The 21,803-nt window shown below is 36.5% G+C and overlaps 1 protein-coding gene across 1 annotated transcript in view; it reads left to right on the top strand.

Moving 5' to 3' along the window:
• The window catches only part of PDE1C (phosphodiesterase 1C), a 266,847-nt gene that overhangs the window by 192,452 nt on the left and 52,592 nt on the right, over positions 1–21,803 (top strand). Inside the window, exons 15-16 of the mRNA XM_049785275.1 lie at positions 4,248–4,478; positions 11,558–11,635. Of these exons, the coding sequence (XP_049641232.1) occupies positions 4,248–4,478; positions 11,558–11,635 (309 nt within the window). The remainder of the gene's footprint in view (positions 1–4,247; positions 4,479–11,557; positions 11,636–21,803) is intronic.

Here is a 21,803-nt window from a genome sequence, read left to right as displayed (position 1 = left end):
ACAGACAGATTGTTTTCTCATCTACTTTTTCTTATGTGGGACATTTTACTTCTATCATCTTCCCCTAAAAAGTAAGAGAATGTGATTATAGTACACAGCCCTCTTTCCTTCATGATTGTTTCTTTCATCTTCATTGTCCCTGTTCTGTCTCTGTTGTATGAAGTTCCTAAAGATTGATAACCAATCCCACCAATGTTGGGTATTTCAGAGGTAGGAAGAAGAGATGTGGACATAATAGAGAAGGGAAAGGCTATTGCTGAGCCCTCCCCTTGCAACAATGTGACTTTGGGGGAAAGAATTAGAATGAGACAGGCTTGACTCCAGTTGATTATGATGTCATAAGAGCCACCGTTCATTAATTGAAGAATTAATTACTGACTGTCAGCTAGAGTAGAGAGACAAATTTATTTCTGAAGATGTATACTCCATCCTCAGGCTTTTGTGTGTTTATGTGATTTCACACAGAAAATTGGTCTGATTCAGTTGTCAAATGAATCTCTTTTGCTTTAATAATATTTGCCCTGTTGTAGCAAGCCAGAATTTAACACCTTCAGTTTTTTGTTGTTGTTGTTGTTGTTGTTTTGTTTTTTGGGACACACCAGGCGGTGCTCAGGGGTTACTCCTGGCTGTCTGCTCAGAAATAGCTCCTGGCAGGCACGGGGGACCACATGGGACACCAGGATTCGAACCAACCACCTTTGGTCCTGGATCGGCTGCTTGCAAGGCAAACGCCACTGTGCTATCTCTCCGGGCCCAACACATTCAGTTTATATCAAAATTATTTTTAGTGCGGGTCCTTTGGTATACCTTTTTTGCAAACTTAGTGTGGATTTTTGAGAGGATTTTAAGTTATCTTGCCTTCAGACCTGTTTAATCATGAAATTCCCCTTATCTTACCCTATTTTCCCTTTGAGGAGTAAAAGAAGTCATTATGTTACCCAGTAGACCTAACATTTATCAAGAGACAACATTTCCAAAAGAGGACTAATGTATGTGCAAACTTTCAATAATTGACAAAGGTCTACATTTCTAAAGATAGAATAAATAGAGCTAAGTCCTTGGGCACAAACATATGTGAATCATATGCATTGAACACATTTCACTGAGTCAAGGTAATACTTGGCCTGTGCTCTACCAAACCCAGTAGACTCAGTGGTAGAAATGGAACTTGACTACTTAGGGCACTGCACATGCTAAAGGAAAAGTCTGGATAATGGGGGTTGAGGTTGAGGGTAGACCATGGTATTATTTCTATTGCCCTTCATTCTACTGAAAATTCCATATCATTAGTTACTATGAAGGATATATTTGACTCATATATTTCTAAAGAGGTTAGATGATATCATATGCACATAAAACAATGTCATTTTGTAAATAAATATGTCCTTGCCTTTTTAGTATAAATTATAAATATGTCCTGTTTAAAAGTAAAATGTTACAAAACACTGAGTGGCAAACGTTAAAAATTGAAATCAAGGTTGTCAACCTTGACTGAAAGTTAGAGTCATATGGAGAGTCATGTTAGAGTCATGTTGAAATGGCATATCTGGAGCCAGAGAGATAGCATAGAGGTAAGGTGTTTGCCTTGCATGCAGAAGGTTAATGGCTCGAATCCTGGCATCCTATATAGTCCCCCGAGCCTTCCAGGAGTGATTTCTGCACATAGAGCCAGGAATAACTCCTGAGTGCTGCCAGATGTGACCCAAAAACAAACAAAAAAAATTAAAATTAAAATTAAAATAAATAAATGGCATATCTGTTCTTCACCACTCCATCCAAAATTTGATGCAGTTCCTAAGAGGTGACCACAGTTTAAATTTGGTGAATCAATAAAATTGTAATCAGGAGATGGAGAGATAGCACAGTGGTAAGGTGTTTTCCTTGCACGCGATCGACCCAGGACAGAGCTGGGTTCGATTCTTGGCATCCCATATGGTCCCCTGAGCCTGCCAGGAGCAATTTCTGAGCATAGAGCCAGGAGTAACCCCTTAGCACCACCAGATATGGTCCCAAAACAATAAAGAAAGAAAAATAAATAAATAAATAACAAAAATAAAAGTATGAACAAAAATTTCGTATTATATTACTGAGAATGTGTGAGCCAGGCATGTAAGGGCAAAAAAGAGAGAGAGAAAGAGAGAGAGAGAGAGAGAGAGAGAGAGAGAGAGAGAGAGAGAGAGAGAGAGATGAAGCCACAGGTCAGAGACATTGGTACAATAATAGGCCATTAAGCACCTTTAAGCACCATTAAGCACCTTGAGCATAGTCAACATTCTATTTTGACTTTGTACTCTTAAAACAAAGATGAACTTGACCAAATATAAAATCACTTCAGTGTCTCTTACCTGTGAAAGATAATTATTTGTAGGACCAAGACTGACCAAAGGAAATAAAGATAATGCCTGATCCAGAGATTTTGGGCATATTTAACATATATAAAGGAAAATAGTACAACAGAACTTTTTATAATAGAGCTTGATGGAAGATCCTTTGAGCAAATTGAATGTTATCTGAGGTAAATTTCCAGGACCTAAGGGAGGGTTGGTCTTTTCAAGAGCCTTCCATATATGTTATTACCAGGAATATAACTTCACTAGATGGCCTCCAAGCTTTTGAGTGATTGCAACATTCCATGTCTTCTGTCATTTGGGCAGAATATCTTACCCTTTGTTAAATTCTCTTTAACTACGCTGCCTAATTCAGTGTTCCTTGAACATTCCAAGCTTAATTCAGCATCCTGGCCTTTGCATTTTCTCTTTCCTCTGCTAGGAATATCATTGTCTTCATTTATTGCATGACCAAATCCTGTCATTTAGGATTTCATCAGATTTTGTTGTCTCCTGTAAGGTCTCCTCCCTCCTATATATTAACTTTGCTCCATCTATCTGCTTTGGTTTACTTTTTAGCTACAGCTTCTATAATCAGAATTTATTTTACTTATTTCTGTACTTTCTATGCTATTATATTACTTTATTAGAATATATTATGCATCATACATATATAAAAATATATTTATAAATATATACCTTTATAAAATATTTATTTAAATATATTTTATATTGTGCCTTATAATATAATATACCATATGGTATAAAATAATATCTATAAATATATAATTTATATATAAATAATACTTATATAAAGCCTTATATAATATAAATGCAACATATATCATATAATAACATATAGTTGATATAAGAATATAATATTTATTTTATACCATATATAATACCATATTATACCATAACATTTATATTATACTATATAAACATATGGTATATATATATTGTATCATATACCTTGCTGTTATGTGGCTACAAATGATGATCTGCACTATAGTTACTGAATCAAGATTATTTGAATGAATAATACTATCCTTGCATAAAGACATGACCATGTGTAATTATGCTAGGATTTAACTGAACAGCTTTCCAATCTTTATCATGAACTGAGCAGACCCTTGTAGTAAGCCAAATTAGAAATAACATGGGTATCTACTAAAAAAGAGGGAAGACAGAGAATAAAAAAATTACCTGGGCAAAACAAAGTCAATTCTCTTCAGAAAACAATTTGAAGACCAATTTTATTGTATGGCTTATTCAAAATTCCCAATGCTGATATTTACTGAAATTATATTATGCTAGTGGTGGTTATTTTCCTTGATATTTTGGTCATTAAACAAGCGTTTATATTTAAGCTGTCTTGAGCAAATCTAAGTCCTAAGCAAATCTATATGAAATTATGATCCCTGGTGTGGACGTGGGAGGTGTTGGCAATGTTTTTAATCTTCATTTCACATTTGTAAGATGGAATTGCAATCATAGCATTGACTGCATAGTACTGGTTTGAGAATCAAAGAAAATAATGTTTTCAAAGCACTTAGCAAATACAGCAAATATCAGGCATAAATGACTCAAAAGACAAATATTGGTGATGATAATAATATTAGTAATGCCAATGGCAGTTTCTTATTTATTATTACTATCCTTACTTTAACTTTCTCCCTACCTCTTGTGCTTTCAGAAATATTTATACCACTGGCCTATTTTATTGGCTTCCTAAGTCACATATGGTAGTGTGATTTAAATCAGCAAAGGTTCTTTTTACCTATAACACTCTGAAAATACCTTTAGCCATTTTAACGTCAGTCTTGTGTCAATTATCATCTGTCTTCAATGGCAATTATTCTATTGACACAGCTACTTTATTTTTTTATCTTTTCTATGTCTTTAACTTGCCATGAACAGAGGAGAAAGCCAAGAAGGAAGCAGAGGAAAAAGCTCGCCTGGCTGAGGAAGCGAAGCAGAAAGAAATGGAAGCCAAAGGTCAGGCTGAAGAAGGTGCAACTGGCAAATCAGAAAAAAAGATACCTGGGGAAGGGAAGAATCCAGTCACTGGAACCCGCACAAACAAGAGTGACAATCCTCGAGGAAAAAATTCAAAAGCTGAGAAGTCGTCTGGAGAAAAGCAGCAGAATGGTAAGGAGAATGATGCCAGTGGAAGACTCTTTTGGGGGTTGGAAGGGTAGGTTATTATTAAGGAGAGAAAGGAAAATGGCAACAACTTTGCCTATACAGGTAGTTCAGGAAGCCTTTCCTGGCACATCAGTTTGCTCTGTGCCCACCTCCTCTCATTGGGCAGGACTGTGTATCCTCACAGCATCCTTTAGGAAACAGACTAAAGCTCATATCATTCATCTGTCTGGGGACAACATGTTCAGATGTTGTGGAAAATTTTTTTATCTATTTTATCCAGGGACTAAAGATTAAAAGAAATGTTAAGGAGGACTTCAAGAGAAGATGAGGTCTGAATGGGAGGTGGGGGCTTGAAGTGCTGCAGTTGTCTGGTCAGATGGGATACAGGGATTTCTCAGCCATAGAAAGTTCCAAAGTAACTTCCAGGAACCCCTAGTTTAGTGAAAGACAGAAAGTTCCAAATCTGTGGTATTCGCACCTCCAAAGTGAATCGGGTGGTTTGACAATCAAGTCTGATCGCTTCTCAGCCTTTTTGGCTCAAAGAAAATACAATCAAATTCATTGCGTGTGACTCATAGTAGCCCCTGTTGTGGTGATATGATTGTGCCCATTGACAACTGCATCACAGGAAATTGAGAAGCACAGCTGTGACTGAATGTGGCCTTCTCTTGGCTTCACCAGGTCACATCATCTTCCACTGTCTCTGTCAGCTGTGCACAGTGGCACCATGCATGGCGAGGGTCTTTGGAGACTTAAAATAATACTGGCAAACTGGGGGCTGGCGCAAAAGCACAATAGGGAGGGCTTTTTCCTTGCACATGGCTGACTGAGGTTCTGTTCCCAGCATCCCCCCATATTGTCCCCTGAGCACTTCCTAGAGCACAGAGCCAAGAGGAACCTCTGAATACTGTCAGGTGTGATCCAACATCTAAAAACAAGCAAATAAATAAATAATGATGGGAAACCAGATTGGTGAAACAGCATTTATTCACCAAAAACCTGGTGCTATTTTCAATAATATTTTCAGAGATTCACTTTCTTCTCTGCTATGAGAGTCTCAAAAGTCACTGAAGACCCTCCACTATATATGTATATATACATATACATATATATAGAGAGAGGGGGGGAGAAAAAGGTTGAAGGTGCATAACATCACATAGCCTACTTATTTTTCAAAGAAAATACATGAATAACATGTAGAATCAAAAATGTTATTTTAATACTTAGAAAGTATTTTAATACTTAGAAAGCTCGGGGCCTGGGGCAGGGAAGGTGGCGCTAGAGATAAGGTGTCTGCCTTGTAAGTGCTAGCCAAGGAACGGACCGCGGTTCGATCCCCCGGCGTCCCATATGGTTCCCCCAAGCCAGGGGCAATTTCTGAGCGCTTAGCCAGGAGTATCCCCTGAGCGTCAAACGGGTGTGGCCCAAAAACCAAAAAAAAAAAAAAAAAAAAAAAGAAAGCTCGGGGCCGGAGAGATAGCATGGAGGTAAGGCTTTTGCCTTTCATGCAGGAGGTCATCAGTTCGAATTCCGGAGTCCCATATGGTCCCCCGTGCCTGCCAGGAGCAATTTCTGAACCTGGAACCAGGAATAACTCCTGAACACTGCCAGGTGTGACCCAAAAAACACACACAAAAAAAAAAAAAAAAAAAAGAAAGAAAGAAAGAAAGAAAGAAAGAAAGTTAGTAGCTCATATTATTGGATTGAAGAGATGTACAATGGGTAGGGCATGTGTCTCATGTTCGTCTGAGCCAGATTCAATCCTTGGCACCCCAAATTATCATCCTAGTACTGCCAGGAGTAATCCTTGAACAGAGAACCAGGGTAAACCCTGAAAAACACTGGATATGGCCCATAAACAACCCACCCTCCCCCACAAATTGCTCATATTATGTCCTAAGAACATTGCAAACTTTTCATTTCCCTTGGTAACCCCTCTGACCATCTGAGAGCAGGGAAAGGCCCTTGTCTGGCTATTTGGCCCATCAGCAACCTAGATTGGAAAACTTTATCATATCCCAGAATAAAAAAGTTTAATTCAATTAGATTTGATGATATACCTGTTGGAATTTTAGTGTTTTGAAACATTCTTCTCTTCTCCTTCCTCCTACTACTTCTGAGAGTGATTGAGTGGGGGACAGAAAGAAAAAAACTACGAAGAAAGAGACAAAAAGAGAAAGACAAAGATTAAAATCAGAAAGCCAGTAATTTAAGTATTAGTTGTATGGCACCTCTAGCTAAATTGTAAGGCATGAAGGTTAATTCAAGGGTTACCCCTACATAAATCTGTGCTGAACTGACCTTTGCTCACCACACACAGGCAGGCCAGGGAGCTCAGCCCTTCCTTGCTTATCACCCCCAACCTGCTCACAGCCTCTGGAGCAACAGAAGAGGGGTGTATCTTGTGGCAAGTACATGTTGGTGCTGCGGACCAGAACAAATGAAGGGGGCACAGAATGATACATGCTCAAGTCCTTTTAGATGAATCACCCCTTCTCAAAACATGAATGTGATGACTTGTGAGAAATGCCAGAAAAGCTTCTCAATAATTACTGGTAAAACTCAGTGGGTTAAAATATCTTCCCTGGGCTAGGGAGATTACACATGGAATAAGACACTTGCCTTCTACACAGTGGACTCCCAATTCTATACCAGGCACCACCTATGGTTCTTATAGAGTGATCCCTGAGCACAGATTTAGGAATAGGTCCTGAGCACTGTGATCTGTGACCCAATGGCCACAATTAATTAATTAAAGGTGACACAGAAATCAATCTAGGACAATGATAAATGCTAATGGCGGTTTGGGACTATGTTACAGCAGCCCAATTAAAGTGATTTATACCTACGCAAAAAGGTGTTTATGTTCCCCTCTTTTATTGAGTCACAGCTCACCCTGGCCATTCCTCCATATGCACCTTGTGGAAAATTACCTAATGGATCTATTGAACCAATATTGTGTCATGTTCTCAATACACTTCTTTATGTGTCCCTAAGATATTTTTAGAGTAAAACACAAATATCTGGTTAGGTGGGGCAACTCCTCTCAGCAACTATTGAATCTCTCCACTCTAATTTCTGTGAAGATACCTCCTGTTTGAAGCTTCCTTGGTCCTGAGAAGAAAAGACAGATTGCCATGGGCTGCTGACATCTAGTAAATCAATTTGCTCCTGTTCACTTTTGAAAAAATAACAGGTCTTGCTGCAGTTATAAGGATAGAAAGTTCCATTCCAGGGCAACTTCAAAGGTTTAAAGCATTTTGTTTACAAATGCTATGGCTCCTTTAGAAAGAAAGATCATTTTCCTGCAGGCAATTTGATTGATTTGAAGATTCTGACATATCTGATTTCCTTGAAAACAGGGGAACACCTGTAGATTGTTTTATGAGATTATCCTCAGAACCCATCTAATTCATTAAGTGATGACCATGAGCTTCAATTCATGAACTTCTCCTTGTTTTCACCCTGGCCAGAAGTTACTCCTCTTTTCCCCACTCCCCACAGTCATTTCAGAATTTAGAAGAAGAAAAGAAAACTGGAAAAATAGTACAATTTTATCCCAGGCAACATATATGGTCCCCCAAGCAGCTGTAGGGGGGATCAGAGAACACAGAGCCAAGAATATTCACTCCCTGTGCACCACTGAGTATGACCCCCAAACAGAAAGAGAAACCAAAGAGTAAGAGAATCAAGAGGAAACTTGGAAAGCTGAGTCCCAATTTGTTAAATTTGATTAAAAATATTTTGTAGAGTATGTCACAAGGTCTTAAATTATTCTTTGAGAGTCATTTCTTTTTCAAAATGTAAGTTTAAGTCACTTAGAAATAGCAGCAGAAACAAACAGAAGAATGCTATCTTAACTTGATTGTTACAGAGATGTTTCAAAATATATTTTACCTACCATATTTTCCAGCATATAAGACGACTGTTTAACCAATGAAAAACTGCTTAAAAGTCGGGGATTGTCTTAGATGCTGGTATACTGCATGCTGAAACTTACTCCAGCTTCAGGGACAAGTAGTCTGCCCCCTTCTTACCACTGCATCCCATCCAGCTGCCAGGTGTCGTCATTCAGTCCTCTGCTTGTTTTAACTCATCTTTCAGGGCACACAGAGGAGCTGAGTTACTGAGCGCTGCATCTCACCCAACCGGTATGTAGCTTTCTGGTGCTCAGTCCTCTGTTCAGCTTTTATGGGACACAGAGAAGGCACTCTGTCTCCCTTTAGCTGTTCTATTAATAACTGCACCCCAGCAAGCTGCTCTTGGAGGAGCCCTCTCTCCCTGCTCTCACTGTAGATCACAATTAAAAAATCACAGTCACTCTCCACAACTGACAAATGTAAAATGATTGTTGGCACTCCAAAGTCTAGCTTTATTGAATATATACTGTTAATCTTTAAGGATTCTACTCGTTTTCTCTTATGTTTTTTTGTTTGGTTTTGTGTTTGGGTCACACCCAGCAGTGCTCAGAGGTTACTCCTGGCTCTATGCTCAGAAATCACTCCTGGCAAACTCGGGGGACCATATGGGATGCCGGGATTCGAATCACCATCCTTCTGCATGCAAGGCAAACACCCTACCTCCATGCTATCTCTCCGGCCCCTCTCTTATGTTTTTTAATTTCCATTTGATATGTGTTAAAAGAGAGATAGTCTTATATGGCTAATATAACCCAAACCCTATATTTTAACAGGAAAAGTAGGGGGTCGTCTTATATGCCAGAAAATATGGTAATTAAGTACCATAGCCATAAAGTAATGAGTTTCAGTGGAATACTTTTATAAAAAAAAAGGCCATTTATTCAAAACTATTAAATACCTTAGATCATATCTATAGTAGCCAATAAAAATAGTTTAATTACCATTCACACACACAGACAAACAAACACACACTAGTTAGGGACAGAGGTAGTGTGTAGAATGTGTTGTGAAACACAAATAAACTATATACAGCCCTATGACACCAAAACAGATTGACCAAATTTGTGTCTAACTGACTGCAGCGAATCATTTTGGAATTTATATTTAATTCTTATCTTCTCTTAATAATAATGGCTTTATATTTGAATTGTTATAATCATTTAATGAAATAGTGCTTATAAGACATTTAGCATTTTTCTGGGCACAAGGCTCAAACCAAAGAAAAAGAACAGAATTATCATTCCTGACTTGAGCATTGATTATCTCTTCTCAGTTACAATTATCCATTTTTACTTTAATAAGCATCAATATTTAATTTAATTTGTTTTGCTCAGTGCTGCTCAGGGCTCTGAACTCAAGGATTACTTTTGGAAGTGCTTAGGAGACCATATTCATTACTGAGGATCAAACTTAGCTGTCTGCAAGGCAAATGTTCTACCCACAGTACTATAAGTCCTACCTTTTAATTTTATTTTTAATGATTTATTATACTTTTTAAAAATATTACTATTTTAGCTTTTGGCTATGCCTAGAATCTTAATACTTCTCAATAACTTGGAGGATTCTTTTAATGCACCCTAATGTTAGTAGTAATGTAGACTAGTTTCATGCAGCCTACAGGAAAAAGTGACATTAGTAGAAAAGTGAAAAAAAAATATATAGTGCAAAGCCTATGAAAGGGGTACCATGTTCTCTCCTACTGGGTGCATACCAGGCTGACATCTTGTTAAATAAATCTTCCCAATCATTATTTAATATTTGAGACCAACAAAATAAATGTTGCAAACTGAGCAGCTCTATTGCAGTCACACAGTTATTGTGTCCAAAAGCAGCCATACACAATACAAATGTGTGTATATGCCAAGGTATCAATAAAACTATTTATAAAATAGCAGCCTGATCTGCATATGGACCATAATTCACTGGCTTCTACTCAAGGAATGCACATGATGTTTAACTTTAGATTTTCTTATCTAGTTCACACTGGGTATGCTAACTTGTTGAATTTCTTCTAGTGAAATTAACCCCCAAATAGCCTTTTTATTGGCTTTTAAGACATGACCAGCATTTATCTAACTTAGCAATATTAGGGTAACATATTCACACCAGGCATTGCTCAATATTTCCTCTTGGCTTTGCTCTCAGGAATCGCTCCATGCAGTGCTCAGGGGACCATATGAAATGCCAGGGATGGAACCCGGGTCAACCGCATGCAAAGCAATTGACGTAATCATTGCACTATGACATTTTTCTACCCCAGGTTAACATATCTTATAAATGCCTACAAATACCTATTTATTTCAATGTTATTGAAAACAGCCTCACTCTCTAGATAACTTCATAAATGAGCTTAATAGTTATTCAAAAATATTGCTATTCAATATTTTAAAAATAATAATTCAAAAATAATTATTCAAAAATATTTTGTAAAAGCTATTCAAAAATTACTTTTTGGGGGCTGGCGTGGTGGCACCTTTGCCAATGCTAGCCTAGGAAGGACTGCGGTTCTATCCCCCGGTGTCCCATATGGTCCCCCCCCAAGCCAGGAGCGATTTCTGAGCGCATATCCAGGACTAACCCATGAGCGTCACTGGGTATGGCCCCCCAAAAAAACAAACAAACAAAAACAAACAAACAAAAATCACTTTTTGAAATGTTCATTATAATGTTTCAATAAGATTATTCATTGGAATTACTTATAAATTTTTAGAATAATAAATATTGAATGCTAACACAACATATTAAACTCATTGTATGCATTCAACACTATATTACGCTCCTAACATGGGTATTATTCTCAACTTTTTATATAAGGAAACTAAACTCTTAGAAGTTATATGATTATTAATTGATATACATTCTATCCATTTTTCTCCCACTCCATACTCTAAAAATAAACCAAGCTACCTTCTTAGCAGATAAACATATATGTTTTAACAATCCATGCCTATTTGACAGAAATGTTTAGCCCTAATTTATAAATCATAACCCAATTTCCAAGCCTGAGTATGTGCTAACAGAAGATATTTACAATCAGACACATATCCCCTCATGGCTAAAAGTTTATTGTACTTTTTTGTTTTTACTTTGACAGGTTTAATGATATTTATAACTTCCTTTTAACTGTATACATATTTTATGTGCTATGTTCATTGCTTTCAGGTGACTTAAAAGATGGTAAAAATAAGACAGACAAGAAAGATCAACCCAACGCCGGAAATGAGTCAAAGAAAACAGATGGTATGAGCAGATTTTTTTTTACCTTTTTTTCCATAAAATGTGTGATTTTAATGCAAGCTTCTTAAATTATACCTAAAATTGAAATAGTGGTAGTTAATATATTCTTAGATTATATACTAAAAGTATTTCATTTGATTTAAGAATTATTATTATCTAATTTGTCTCATAATTAAAGAATCATTGTATCGCTTTTTCCCCATACCATACTTTCCCATCACAATGGATTCTGTACTCTTCTACCATTTTCCATTTTTATACTTTATAACCTATAGGTTCTTGACTTGCAAATTCTAGTACAGTGGAATATAAAATTACTATGAATTGTGCAACCTAAACAGGAAATATTTTGTCTTCATTTTATAAAAAATATTTAATATGTTTCATGTCTGGAGAATACACAAGTTTATTTAGTGTTTTCATTATGCTGGAAGGCTCACAAATATGAGGCTATGCAAAGTTGTGAGTTTGGTCAGCAAGGTAAATTTTAAAGGCAAGCTTTGTATAATATTATTATACCAGGTAGAATGAATTCATATTATAATGTGCTTCCTGAACCTCTTTTACTTTTCATCATTGGTATCCCATTTCTTATAAAGCTTAAATGTTCAAGTTATATGAGTCTCCAAAGTTTGAGCTTTAATACAGATAAATAAATATTCTTACACTTTATGTAGATCTTTTATGATCACGGAATTACTCTTAACTATTCTCTGATACATATCATGATATTAACTGAAAAACAAAAGCTTCTAGGAAGTGGGTATGATTGAGTATATGACTACCTTTGAGTCTCAGCGCCCTGGGTATATATTAGAAATCAAGCTATTCTTTGGACAACTTTCTTTTGACATTAAAGAAAAATATTGAGAAAATCAGTTTGGGAATAAGAAGACATACAGGAAGTCCTCACACATCTGTTAAATGGAAGCAGTCCCTTTAACTCTCATATATAAGCCTTTTGGATATACTTTATGTACTCATATAATTGAAATTAGTTATCAAATCTTACCTTTTAGGATCACTCCAATAACTCACTTCAGGTGCCTCAACATAGCCTACCTGGGAACACAAAAATCTTTTTCACCAAATAGTTTACACAAAGGGAACCAGTTAACTGATAAATATAGGTTCCTTAAATAATTGTGAATGTTGTGAATAACAGAGGTAAAAATGATGCTTTTTGTTGTCAGGCTCTGTCATTGGAAGGTTTCTTCAAACACCAACAGCTCTTTGCAAGACAGAATTCAAACCAACATCACAAGCCAGAAAATATAAAACAGAGCAGAATATTATAGCCATAAATCCACCCCTGAGCACCTACATTCAACAGTTGGAATATAAATCAAGTCCCAAATCATTAACATAGGGCCTTGAATATTATTATCTTTCTATATTGTATTATAAATATGTTATTTTCTTATGTGGGCAATGATAACTTTAATAACTTTAACTCAAAGATATTTTACTTCTGTCCTTTCAAGCTGATTTTCTTAAGCTTTAAAATATAATATTGGGGTGATTAAATAGATAGAATATTTTTATTTCATTTAAGTTGTAAAAGTTACTTTATTACTGTGGTAAGAAAAATAAGAAAAAGTACATTTCACTCTTAAGAGGAAGATAGAATTGACTTATTGATTGAGTAATACCATGTTACATGAAATAAGCCAGAAGAAAGACAAATACTGGATGATCTCACTTAACTGTGCTATATAGAATAACTAGATGAGGAAATGTAATATAGTAAAAGTGACTTGGCTAGATCATCCTTGACTCCAAAGTATAAGGAGAAGGACAGAGAAGGAAAGAATTTGAGGGTTATGAAAGAAGATGGGAAAGGGATGTAATGGTGGAGAAGAAGGTATCGGATTTACTGGTAATTGGGGATGTGGTAGAGCTCTATATCTGAATCTAAAACTCAACAGCACTGAAAACATGAAACTGAACTACAACCACCAAACTTTAAAATGTGCTTGTTAGGGTGCCAAGCTCTGAGAGTAGAAGGGAATGTGAGGACATGGGTGGAAGGAAGTAGGCAAGGCTAGTAGGTCCGGTGCTGCAGGCGTCTTGCGTCTCAGCAATCCTAGTGGGACGGAGTCCTTTCACGAGAGGAAAACGGGTACACGAGTGGACGAATATGAAATATGAAATAATTGAGACCACACAAAATGCATTGTATGGGGACCCACGTCTGCATCATAGGTGGTGCAGGCGAGAGACAAACTTTACTTTTCAGCTGATGACATTTTAAGCACAACTTTGGTGTGCAAGGTATTTCCGCAGAAACAAAGGGCAGGGAATCTTAGGAGAAGGAAGACAATGATACCAAGCCCTAGAATATGCATTTCTGAGGAATTAGCCAATGTAGGTGAAAAGAAATCCTTAGCTAAAAGGGAGGAAGTTCTAGTTAGAAAGGAGGTGTTCTGGTTTTGCAAGAAGCTTTTAAATGCAAGAGAAGAAAAACTGGTAGCTGTGGACTAACTGGACTCAATCTTTGAGTTGCAAATATACTAGCCAGTGGGGAATTTAGCAGCTTTCTTTGGTACAGAAATTTCTTTTGACTACAGGAAAACTGAGGCTGAATTTCTGTAGTAGCAAGGGAGGCAAAGCCAAATAAATAAAAGGAAAGATATGTAATGTCACCGCATGTCATGAATATAACAGGAATATAGCCAGTAATCCATGCAGGGGTTATGATTGACTTCCATCGACGGGCCTTCTGACTGAATAATTTCTTGGGGAAAATCAGGCACTGCACCAGGAAAGCCAAAAGACACATCTGGAGTGGGCTTTCCTTTATAGTGGAGACATCCATGTTATGTGCAGTGACAGTCTGGTGCCAGAAAATTATATGCCTAAAACTCAACTATCAACAAATTTGTAGATTACTGTTCTTTTAAGTTTTTTTTTTAAATAAAGGAATAAATTGGGAGAGAAGACATGCAAATATCTCAAACATAAACATTTGGATACATTTGTAGCTCAGATTTTGTGGAGGAGGGTTGATTTTTCTGAAGTATTGCTGAAGAAGTAAACAGGATTATTTGAAGCAGGGAATGAGCTATAATGGCGGTGCATTTCAAGGTTCTGAGCAAAGAATAATATAGTTTAGAGAAAGATCTGCTTCTGTGTAGAGTGAGTAGGTCAGTTGGAAAGATACTGAAGTGAAAAATGATAAGTATTTAAAAGGACAGTGGAAAGGGAGAGGATCAGAAATAAATCTGGGGACTTTTATATTTGAGATTTATTTTAGTGATTGAATTAAGTGAATGACAGTGAACAAAAGAGTAAAAAAATCAAGACTATTTTCTAGGTAACTGAATATATATTCAGTTGGGAGAATGGTATTACCAAAATAAAAATGGATAAACCAACTTATATTTTTGAGTGATAGCAAACCAAAAAATAAAGTCGATGTTAGTAATAAGTGCACTAAGAAATAAAACACGACAGGAGAATTATAACATGTTGATGGTTTAATGAAAAGTATTCTAGATCCCATACAGCAGCAAAAGGCTACAATAAATGCAAGAGCATTTTCTATTATTTGTCCTTTTTTACATAACTCCAATCTTTTTCAAGTGGGACCTCAGTGTACATAGACTTGCAAGTTTATCTGCAGTAATGGCATAAACACCATCTCATTTCGATTTTACCAATATGCGAAGACCTTATTAATGGTCAGATTGCTGGTTTTCTGCTAGCTATACTCTCTTAGCCTCAAATCTCCATGAGAATTCGAGCTAGTTATTGGCAGTATGTATAGGGTAACACTTCCCTAATGCCCTTTTACTTAAAACTTTCCTTTGAGATGTTAATCCCACCTGGATGGTCAGACCTGCCCACACCTGGGATAGGAGGGCAAGTTTGAATACATAATAAAAGGTGCTGGCAGGAAGCAGGGGAAGTGAGAAGAGAAGCATAAAAGAGCAGCAAATGGCAGAGAACCAGAGGAGAAGCAGTGAGGAGCTGTGCAGAAGAAGCGGATAGCAGAGGGAATCATGGCAGAGAAAAAGTAATACAAAAAAGCAAGCTGACTCCAGTGAAACTTTAACTGCTTGTTAATTATTTCTCCGCCATTATCTGCATCATCAGGGACATCCACCTGAGGGGTTAGAAACATGGTGCCTGGGGCGACCTCACACATGTGGACTTTAAACTTTATTTTTTATATTTAAGTCAACCGTGTGGAATGGAAAACAATATGATCGTTCTTAGCTACCTTTTCATTGTGGTTACCAAGGCTCTCTTTAGAAAAATGTTTTTAAATAATGTATGTGATCAGATGTATCGGCTTGGAAAATATATAGAATTGAGATGACATATTTTGATATCTTTTGAAAATGTATTTGTTAACCCCGTTGTGTGCAGTGATGAGGGAAGTCACTTTACATTTTTTTCTTTTATTTAAGCATTGTGGTTCCAAAGTTGTCCGTGATTGAGCTTCAGTCTTAAAATGTATACCACCATTGTCCCTAGTTTCCCTCCCCACTGCCTGTCTCTGGGCTCTGTCTCACTCACTCGCTCCCCCATCTTTTGTTTACTTTTAGACCCTGTATTTTACACTATTGTTACTGAAGGGTTATCATGCCTATCACTTCATCTCCATTCAGTACCCAGTTCATGTCCAGTGCGATTAATTCCAACTATCACTGTCCTAATGGTCCCTTTTCTGCCCTAACTGCACTGTTCACTACTTGTGGCAAGATTCCTACCGTGTACCAGAGCTAGAGGTACTCGGGATTATCTCCCGGTTCTGTGTCAGGGATCAGTCTTGAGGGGATTAGATCACATGAGGTGCCAGAGATCAAACCTGGGTTGGCTGAATGCAGAAGTGCTCTGTCCACAGGATGTTTTCTCTAACACCAATTTAACTACTATACTCACATCACAATGCCCCTCCACTCGGTCCCTGGGAGTTAAGGATGACCTACTCTGCTCATTTCTGAGAGGTAGCATGCAACTACAATTCAGTGCCCTGTGTGATCAAGCTCACTGTAAATGGAAGTTTCAACACTGTAAAAAATTCAGAAAGAAGTGGTTATTCCTTAACTTTCGTGAGCAAAGACATGCACAGAGGCAAGGACTGTGTGCTGAAAGCAAATCCAGTCTGACCTCATGAACATATTGCAAAAGTACTTTATCTTCTCAAGTTGCTAAGGTACTCATTTTTGAACTAAATTAAATAATAACAAGTACTTGACTTGTAGATCAGAAAAATATCTGATAGAAACCAAGATTATTTAAAAGTCACTGGGAAACATGTGGGGGGACACATGTATAATTTTTTTCAGTGTGTCTGGAGTCATGTTTTTAATAACATAGCCTCTTGGATCTGCCACCACTGTTTTTATATTTCTTTATTTTATATTTATAAAATATAAAAATTTTATATTTTTACAAGAAACACATACTCATTTGCACTGATATTGATTGTGCTAGAATAAAGGGTAGAGATAATTTTTTTAAAAGAGAAACAGAGTTGCTCTCCAAGCTCATATTCTTTGTTGAACATTCATCTCACATTTTTGTCCATGTTTTTATCTTGGTCTTTTTCTACTCTATAGAAGCCCAGGTCCTCTCTAAAACATGAACTTCTACTTTCTTTCCCCTCACATATATCTAAATAAGATTCAATAAAAAACTTACCTGTTTTACTAAAAAATAAAATTAAATAAATTTTAAAATATAAAAGAATAATCACAAATTCTAAGGTAGAATCTGGGCAATAGTTTAGAATTGTAATATTTAAATATGAAATTTAAAAGTAAGTTTGTAGGATTGAAAAGTGAATCTAAGAAATGTATGAACATTTGTCTCTGCCCAAAATGAGTTAATTGAAGAGTTGTCTTCCACTTTAAACAACAACAAAAAAGACTATCTGTGGGAAAGTGTTTTCAAGATACTAATGAAAAACAATCATATCTGAGAGACATAAAACTAAGTGACTCCTACAACTGACCCAGCATTTTTCTCTTCCTTAGAGGATTTTGTGGAAGTATCAGGAAGGGACATTTCTTAAATTGAGTAGTTGGAAAATGTTTCAGAGAGACCTATGCGGTTAAAGATAACAGGATAGAACTATCCTAATAATGAGAATGTACGAGGGAAATAGAAAGCCTGTCTAGAGTAAGGCAGGGGTTGGGTGGGGAGGAGGGAGATTTGGGACATTGGTAATGGAAATGTTGCACTGGTGATGGGTGGTGTTCTTTACATGACTGAAACCCAAACACAATCATGTATGTAATCAAGGTGTTTAAATAAAATATATATTAAAAAAAAGATAACAGAATAGAGTATGTTAAAGGAAAGCCCCGAAGAGAGATAGGACTCCAGGCATCTGAAGAATATATATGGATATTGGCTAACCCATACTTTGAATGGGCCATTCAAAGGTCAAAGGAAATAGGGCACGATTTCTGAGCATGGAGCCAGGAGTAAACCAAAAAAAAAAAAAAAAGTCAGAGGAAATAGTCCTCATGTTCGCACACCGTATCTGTCAGGAAAAGTTCTCTTTCCACTATCTAAAACTTGAATACTTCATATTTGGAGGAAATTAAACATTGTGGTTACAAGGTTGTTCATACTACAGTTTGTTTGTTTTTTTTTGTCCACAGATAAAGTTGCTCATGATTGGCTGTAGTCATACCATGTACAACTTCATCAGTGTGCATTTGCCACCACCTATGTCAACAGTTTCCTTACTAGGCACATCTTCATTAACAGTAGTGCAAACCACAGTGTCAAGAAAAAAAATAAATAAAAGAAAAAAAAATAAAAGTAAAGAAAAGAGAGAGTGAAAGAGAACGAAGTAAAATGCCTGCCCTAGAAATAGGTAGAGGAGGATGGGTAGGAGGGAAGCAGACATCAGGGAGGGTTAGAGGTAAACTTGGCATGGCATTTTTAAATATTGACAATAATGGATTAGAAAATGTATACAGGGGGCTGGAGAGATCGCATGGAGGTAAGGTGTTTGCCTTTCATGCAAGAGGTCATCGGTTCGAATCCCAGCGTCCCATATGGTCCCCCGTGCCTGCCAGGAGCAATTTCTGAGCATGGAGCCAGGAGTAACCCCTGAGCACTGCCGGGTGTGACCCAAAAACCACAAAAAAAAAAAAAAAAAAAAGAAAATGTATACAGAAATGCTCAAAAACTTAAAGACAAAGTACAGCTTTTAATTTCTGTGAACATTTGTTTTTCTTATGTGCTTATTTAGGTAAGTAGTAATATTGCTCTAGCGAGAAAAAAAGGTTTCCTTAAGTTTTGACTTAAATATTCTGGGATCTCCTCACTAAACTTTGATAATTTTTGGATTACTTTCTCTGCATGACATCATATTTACACAAATGATGAACAGGAGATAATAAGACATGCTGGACCTGAATTAATGACTTGTATTATATAATTATTATGAATTTTAAGTAAAATCTCAGAATCCTAGAGTTCAGTGGTCTCTACTGAGTTCTAAAATTTATTAAAAATATAAGTTATAAAATTTTGCATAATTGTGAAATATTACTTCTGTGAGACTATGGACATGGCTTTGATCAAGAACTTCAATGTCTTTGGTCTCTTGATTTCAAGTCTCACATAGGCAGTTTCTAAAAGCAAATAGAAGAGTCAATGCATTATCTATTTGAAAATAATTTTATATAAATGTGAGAGATTGTTACTCAAAAACTTAGGTTGGAAAGGGGGAATCTGGGGATTCTTTTTTTCCCTTATATTTGCCTTATATACTCATAAGTTTTTACTATAATAAATATTTATAGGACTTATTCATTCATTCTTGAGTAACTTAGGACTACTTCAGTGTTGAACATTGATAATGATCCTGTCACTTCCATAGGCTTTTGATATTTTTTCTTTTTTTTTTTTTTTTTTTTGGTTTTTGGGTCACACCCGGCAGTGCTCAGGGTTTTTTCCTGGCTTCGTGCTCAGAAATTGCTCCTGGCAGGCACGGGGGACCATATGGGACGCCGGGATTCGAACCAATGACCTTCTGCATGAAAGGTAAACGCCTTACCTCCATGCTATCTCTCCGGCCCTTTTTTCTTTTTTTATAATATTTTTATTTAAGCATCTTGATTACAAATATGATTGTGATTAGGTTTCAGTCATGTAAAGAACATCCCCCTTCAGTGCAACATTCCCACCACTAATGTCCCAAATCTCCCTCCATCCCATCCCACCCCCACCTGTATTCTAGACAGGCTTTCCAGTTCCCTCATTCATTCATTCAAGAGAATTTTCACTTGTAGGCTAGCCACTGTTTTGGTTCTGCCTAACAGTTATTAAAAACATCAAAGAATCACAAAATTTTCAAATAACTGTATCCTAGTGAAAACCACTAATTACATCAGTGAATACAAAAATCTTTAGCTCCCCATAATGTTCACAATTTCTAATACTCTGCCAGTAATTATTGGACGTGTAAAAAGCAAGAAAATGCTCCTTATAATAAGGTGTGAGAGTGAAGGAAGAAACCCAACAGAAGCAGATGTTAGAATTGGTAAATAAAAACATTAAGTCAGTTCTTATGTCTTATAATTGTAGTCCATATGTTTGCAAGTTGTGTAGAGATCTCAAGATATAAGAGGCAGCAAAAACAAATTTTTATAGATGAAAAACTGCAGAGTTATTTAAAATGATAACATATGGCATTAATTAAATGACTAATATTTGATGGGTTATAATAAAATATTTTGCTTTTAATGTTTGTGCAACACCCAGTGATGCTTAAGTCTTATTCCTGGCTCTGCACTCAGGAATAACTTTTGGTGAGCTGATAGGATCACATTGCAAGTATCGGTATGATCCGTACTATCTTGTCATCTGTATGTACTATCTCTTCATACTCTAATGGTAAATAGTAATGGTAATATTAGGCTTTGTGAAAGAAAAAGGTAAAAAAACAATAGCAATATAAATGATTAATGTCATAGCATGTCACTAAACCGCCTATTAATGAATAATTAGAATCCTTAAACAGAAAGACAAGAAGAAAAATATTTGATAAATTTATGGCTAATATTTTGTCCAGTGATGACAACTAAATAATTACTTGTTTAAGAAGTTCTATAAACTTAAGCATAAGAAATGTGAAGAAGGTACTGGTTAGGTATAGTCAAAGGACTAAGAAACTTACTTTGCATGCAGCCAGCCCATGTTTGATCCCTAGCATCATATATAGTCTCATGAGCATCACCAGGATTAAATACTAAGCACTTTAAGGAGTAGTCTCAGAACAGGAAAAAAATTCTTTGTAACTAAATAGATAGTATAGTAGGTAAGGTGCTTACCTTATATTTATCCTACCTAGATCTGATTCCCAATAACACTTGCCACTCCTAAGCATACTAAAGAGTTATATCTGAACACAGAATCAGGATTAATCGCTGTTCACAGCCAAGTATGGCCCAAAACAATACAAAAGAAAAAAAAAAAAGAAATAGGAAGAAACACATCAAAGTAATTTGGGCACTAGTCATTGTGCTCAAACTAGAAAAGAAGAGAACTTTTTAAATAATACAATTATTTAGTCATCTGTATTTTTAATACTTTTTATTGAGACCAATATGAATTACAAGTCTTTCACAGCTATATTTAAAGTACATAGTGACAGTGATTTAAGACAATTTCCACCACCAGTGTTGACCTTCCTTTGCCACTATTCCCTGAGTGCATTCCATACCTCCACCCTTTACTCCCTGGACTGCTAGTGTAACAGTTCCCTTTTTGTATAGCTTGTTATAGTTTGGGTCTATTGCCATTTGAGTCTATTGCCATTGACTGTGGATTGGTTATTTAGGTCTGATCATTTTTTATTTCTACTCAATTCTCATGAGGCCACTTTGCCCCTGGTAATTTTCACTTTTTTCTCTCAATTTGTAAGAAAACATAGAAATATGAGGCAGAACAAGATGCCATGTTCTATGATTCTGTTTTTAAAAAAAAAAGGTAAAAAGAGGACCTGAGAGATAGAATGGAGGTAGGGCAGTGGTTCAAATCCCAGCATCTCATATGGCCCCCTGAGCCTGCCAGGAGTAATTTCTGAGCATAGAGCCAGGAGTAACTCCTGAGCACTGCTGGGTGTGACCCAAAAACAAAACCAAACTAAAAAAAAAGTAAAAAGAGAAGAAAAGAAAGCAGGTGAGAGTCCCTGTCT

Source organism: Suncus etruscus, chromosome 13, assembly GCF_024139225.1.
Source record: "Suncus etruscus isolate mSunEtr1 chromosome 13, mSunEtr1.pri.cur, whole genome shotgun sequence".
Taxonomy (NCBI): domain Eukaryota; kingdom Metazoa; phylum Chordata; class Mammalia; order Eulipotyphla; family Soricidae; genus Suncus; species Suncus etruscus.
The sequence above is the reverse complement of the archived record's forward strand: the minus strand, read 5'-3'. Positions and strand labels throughout refer to the sequence as shown.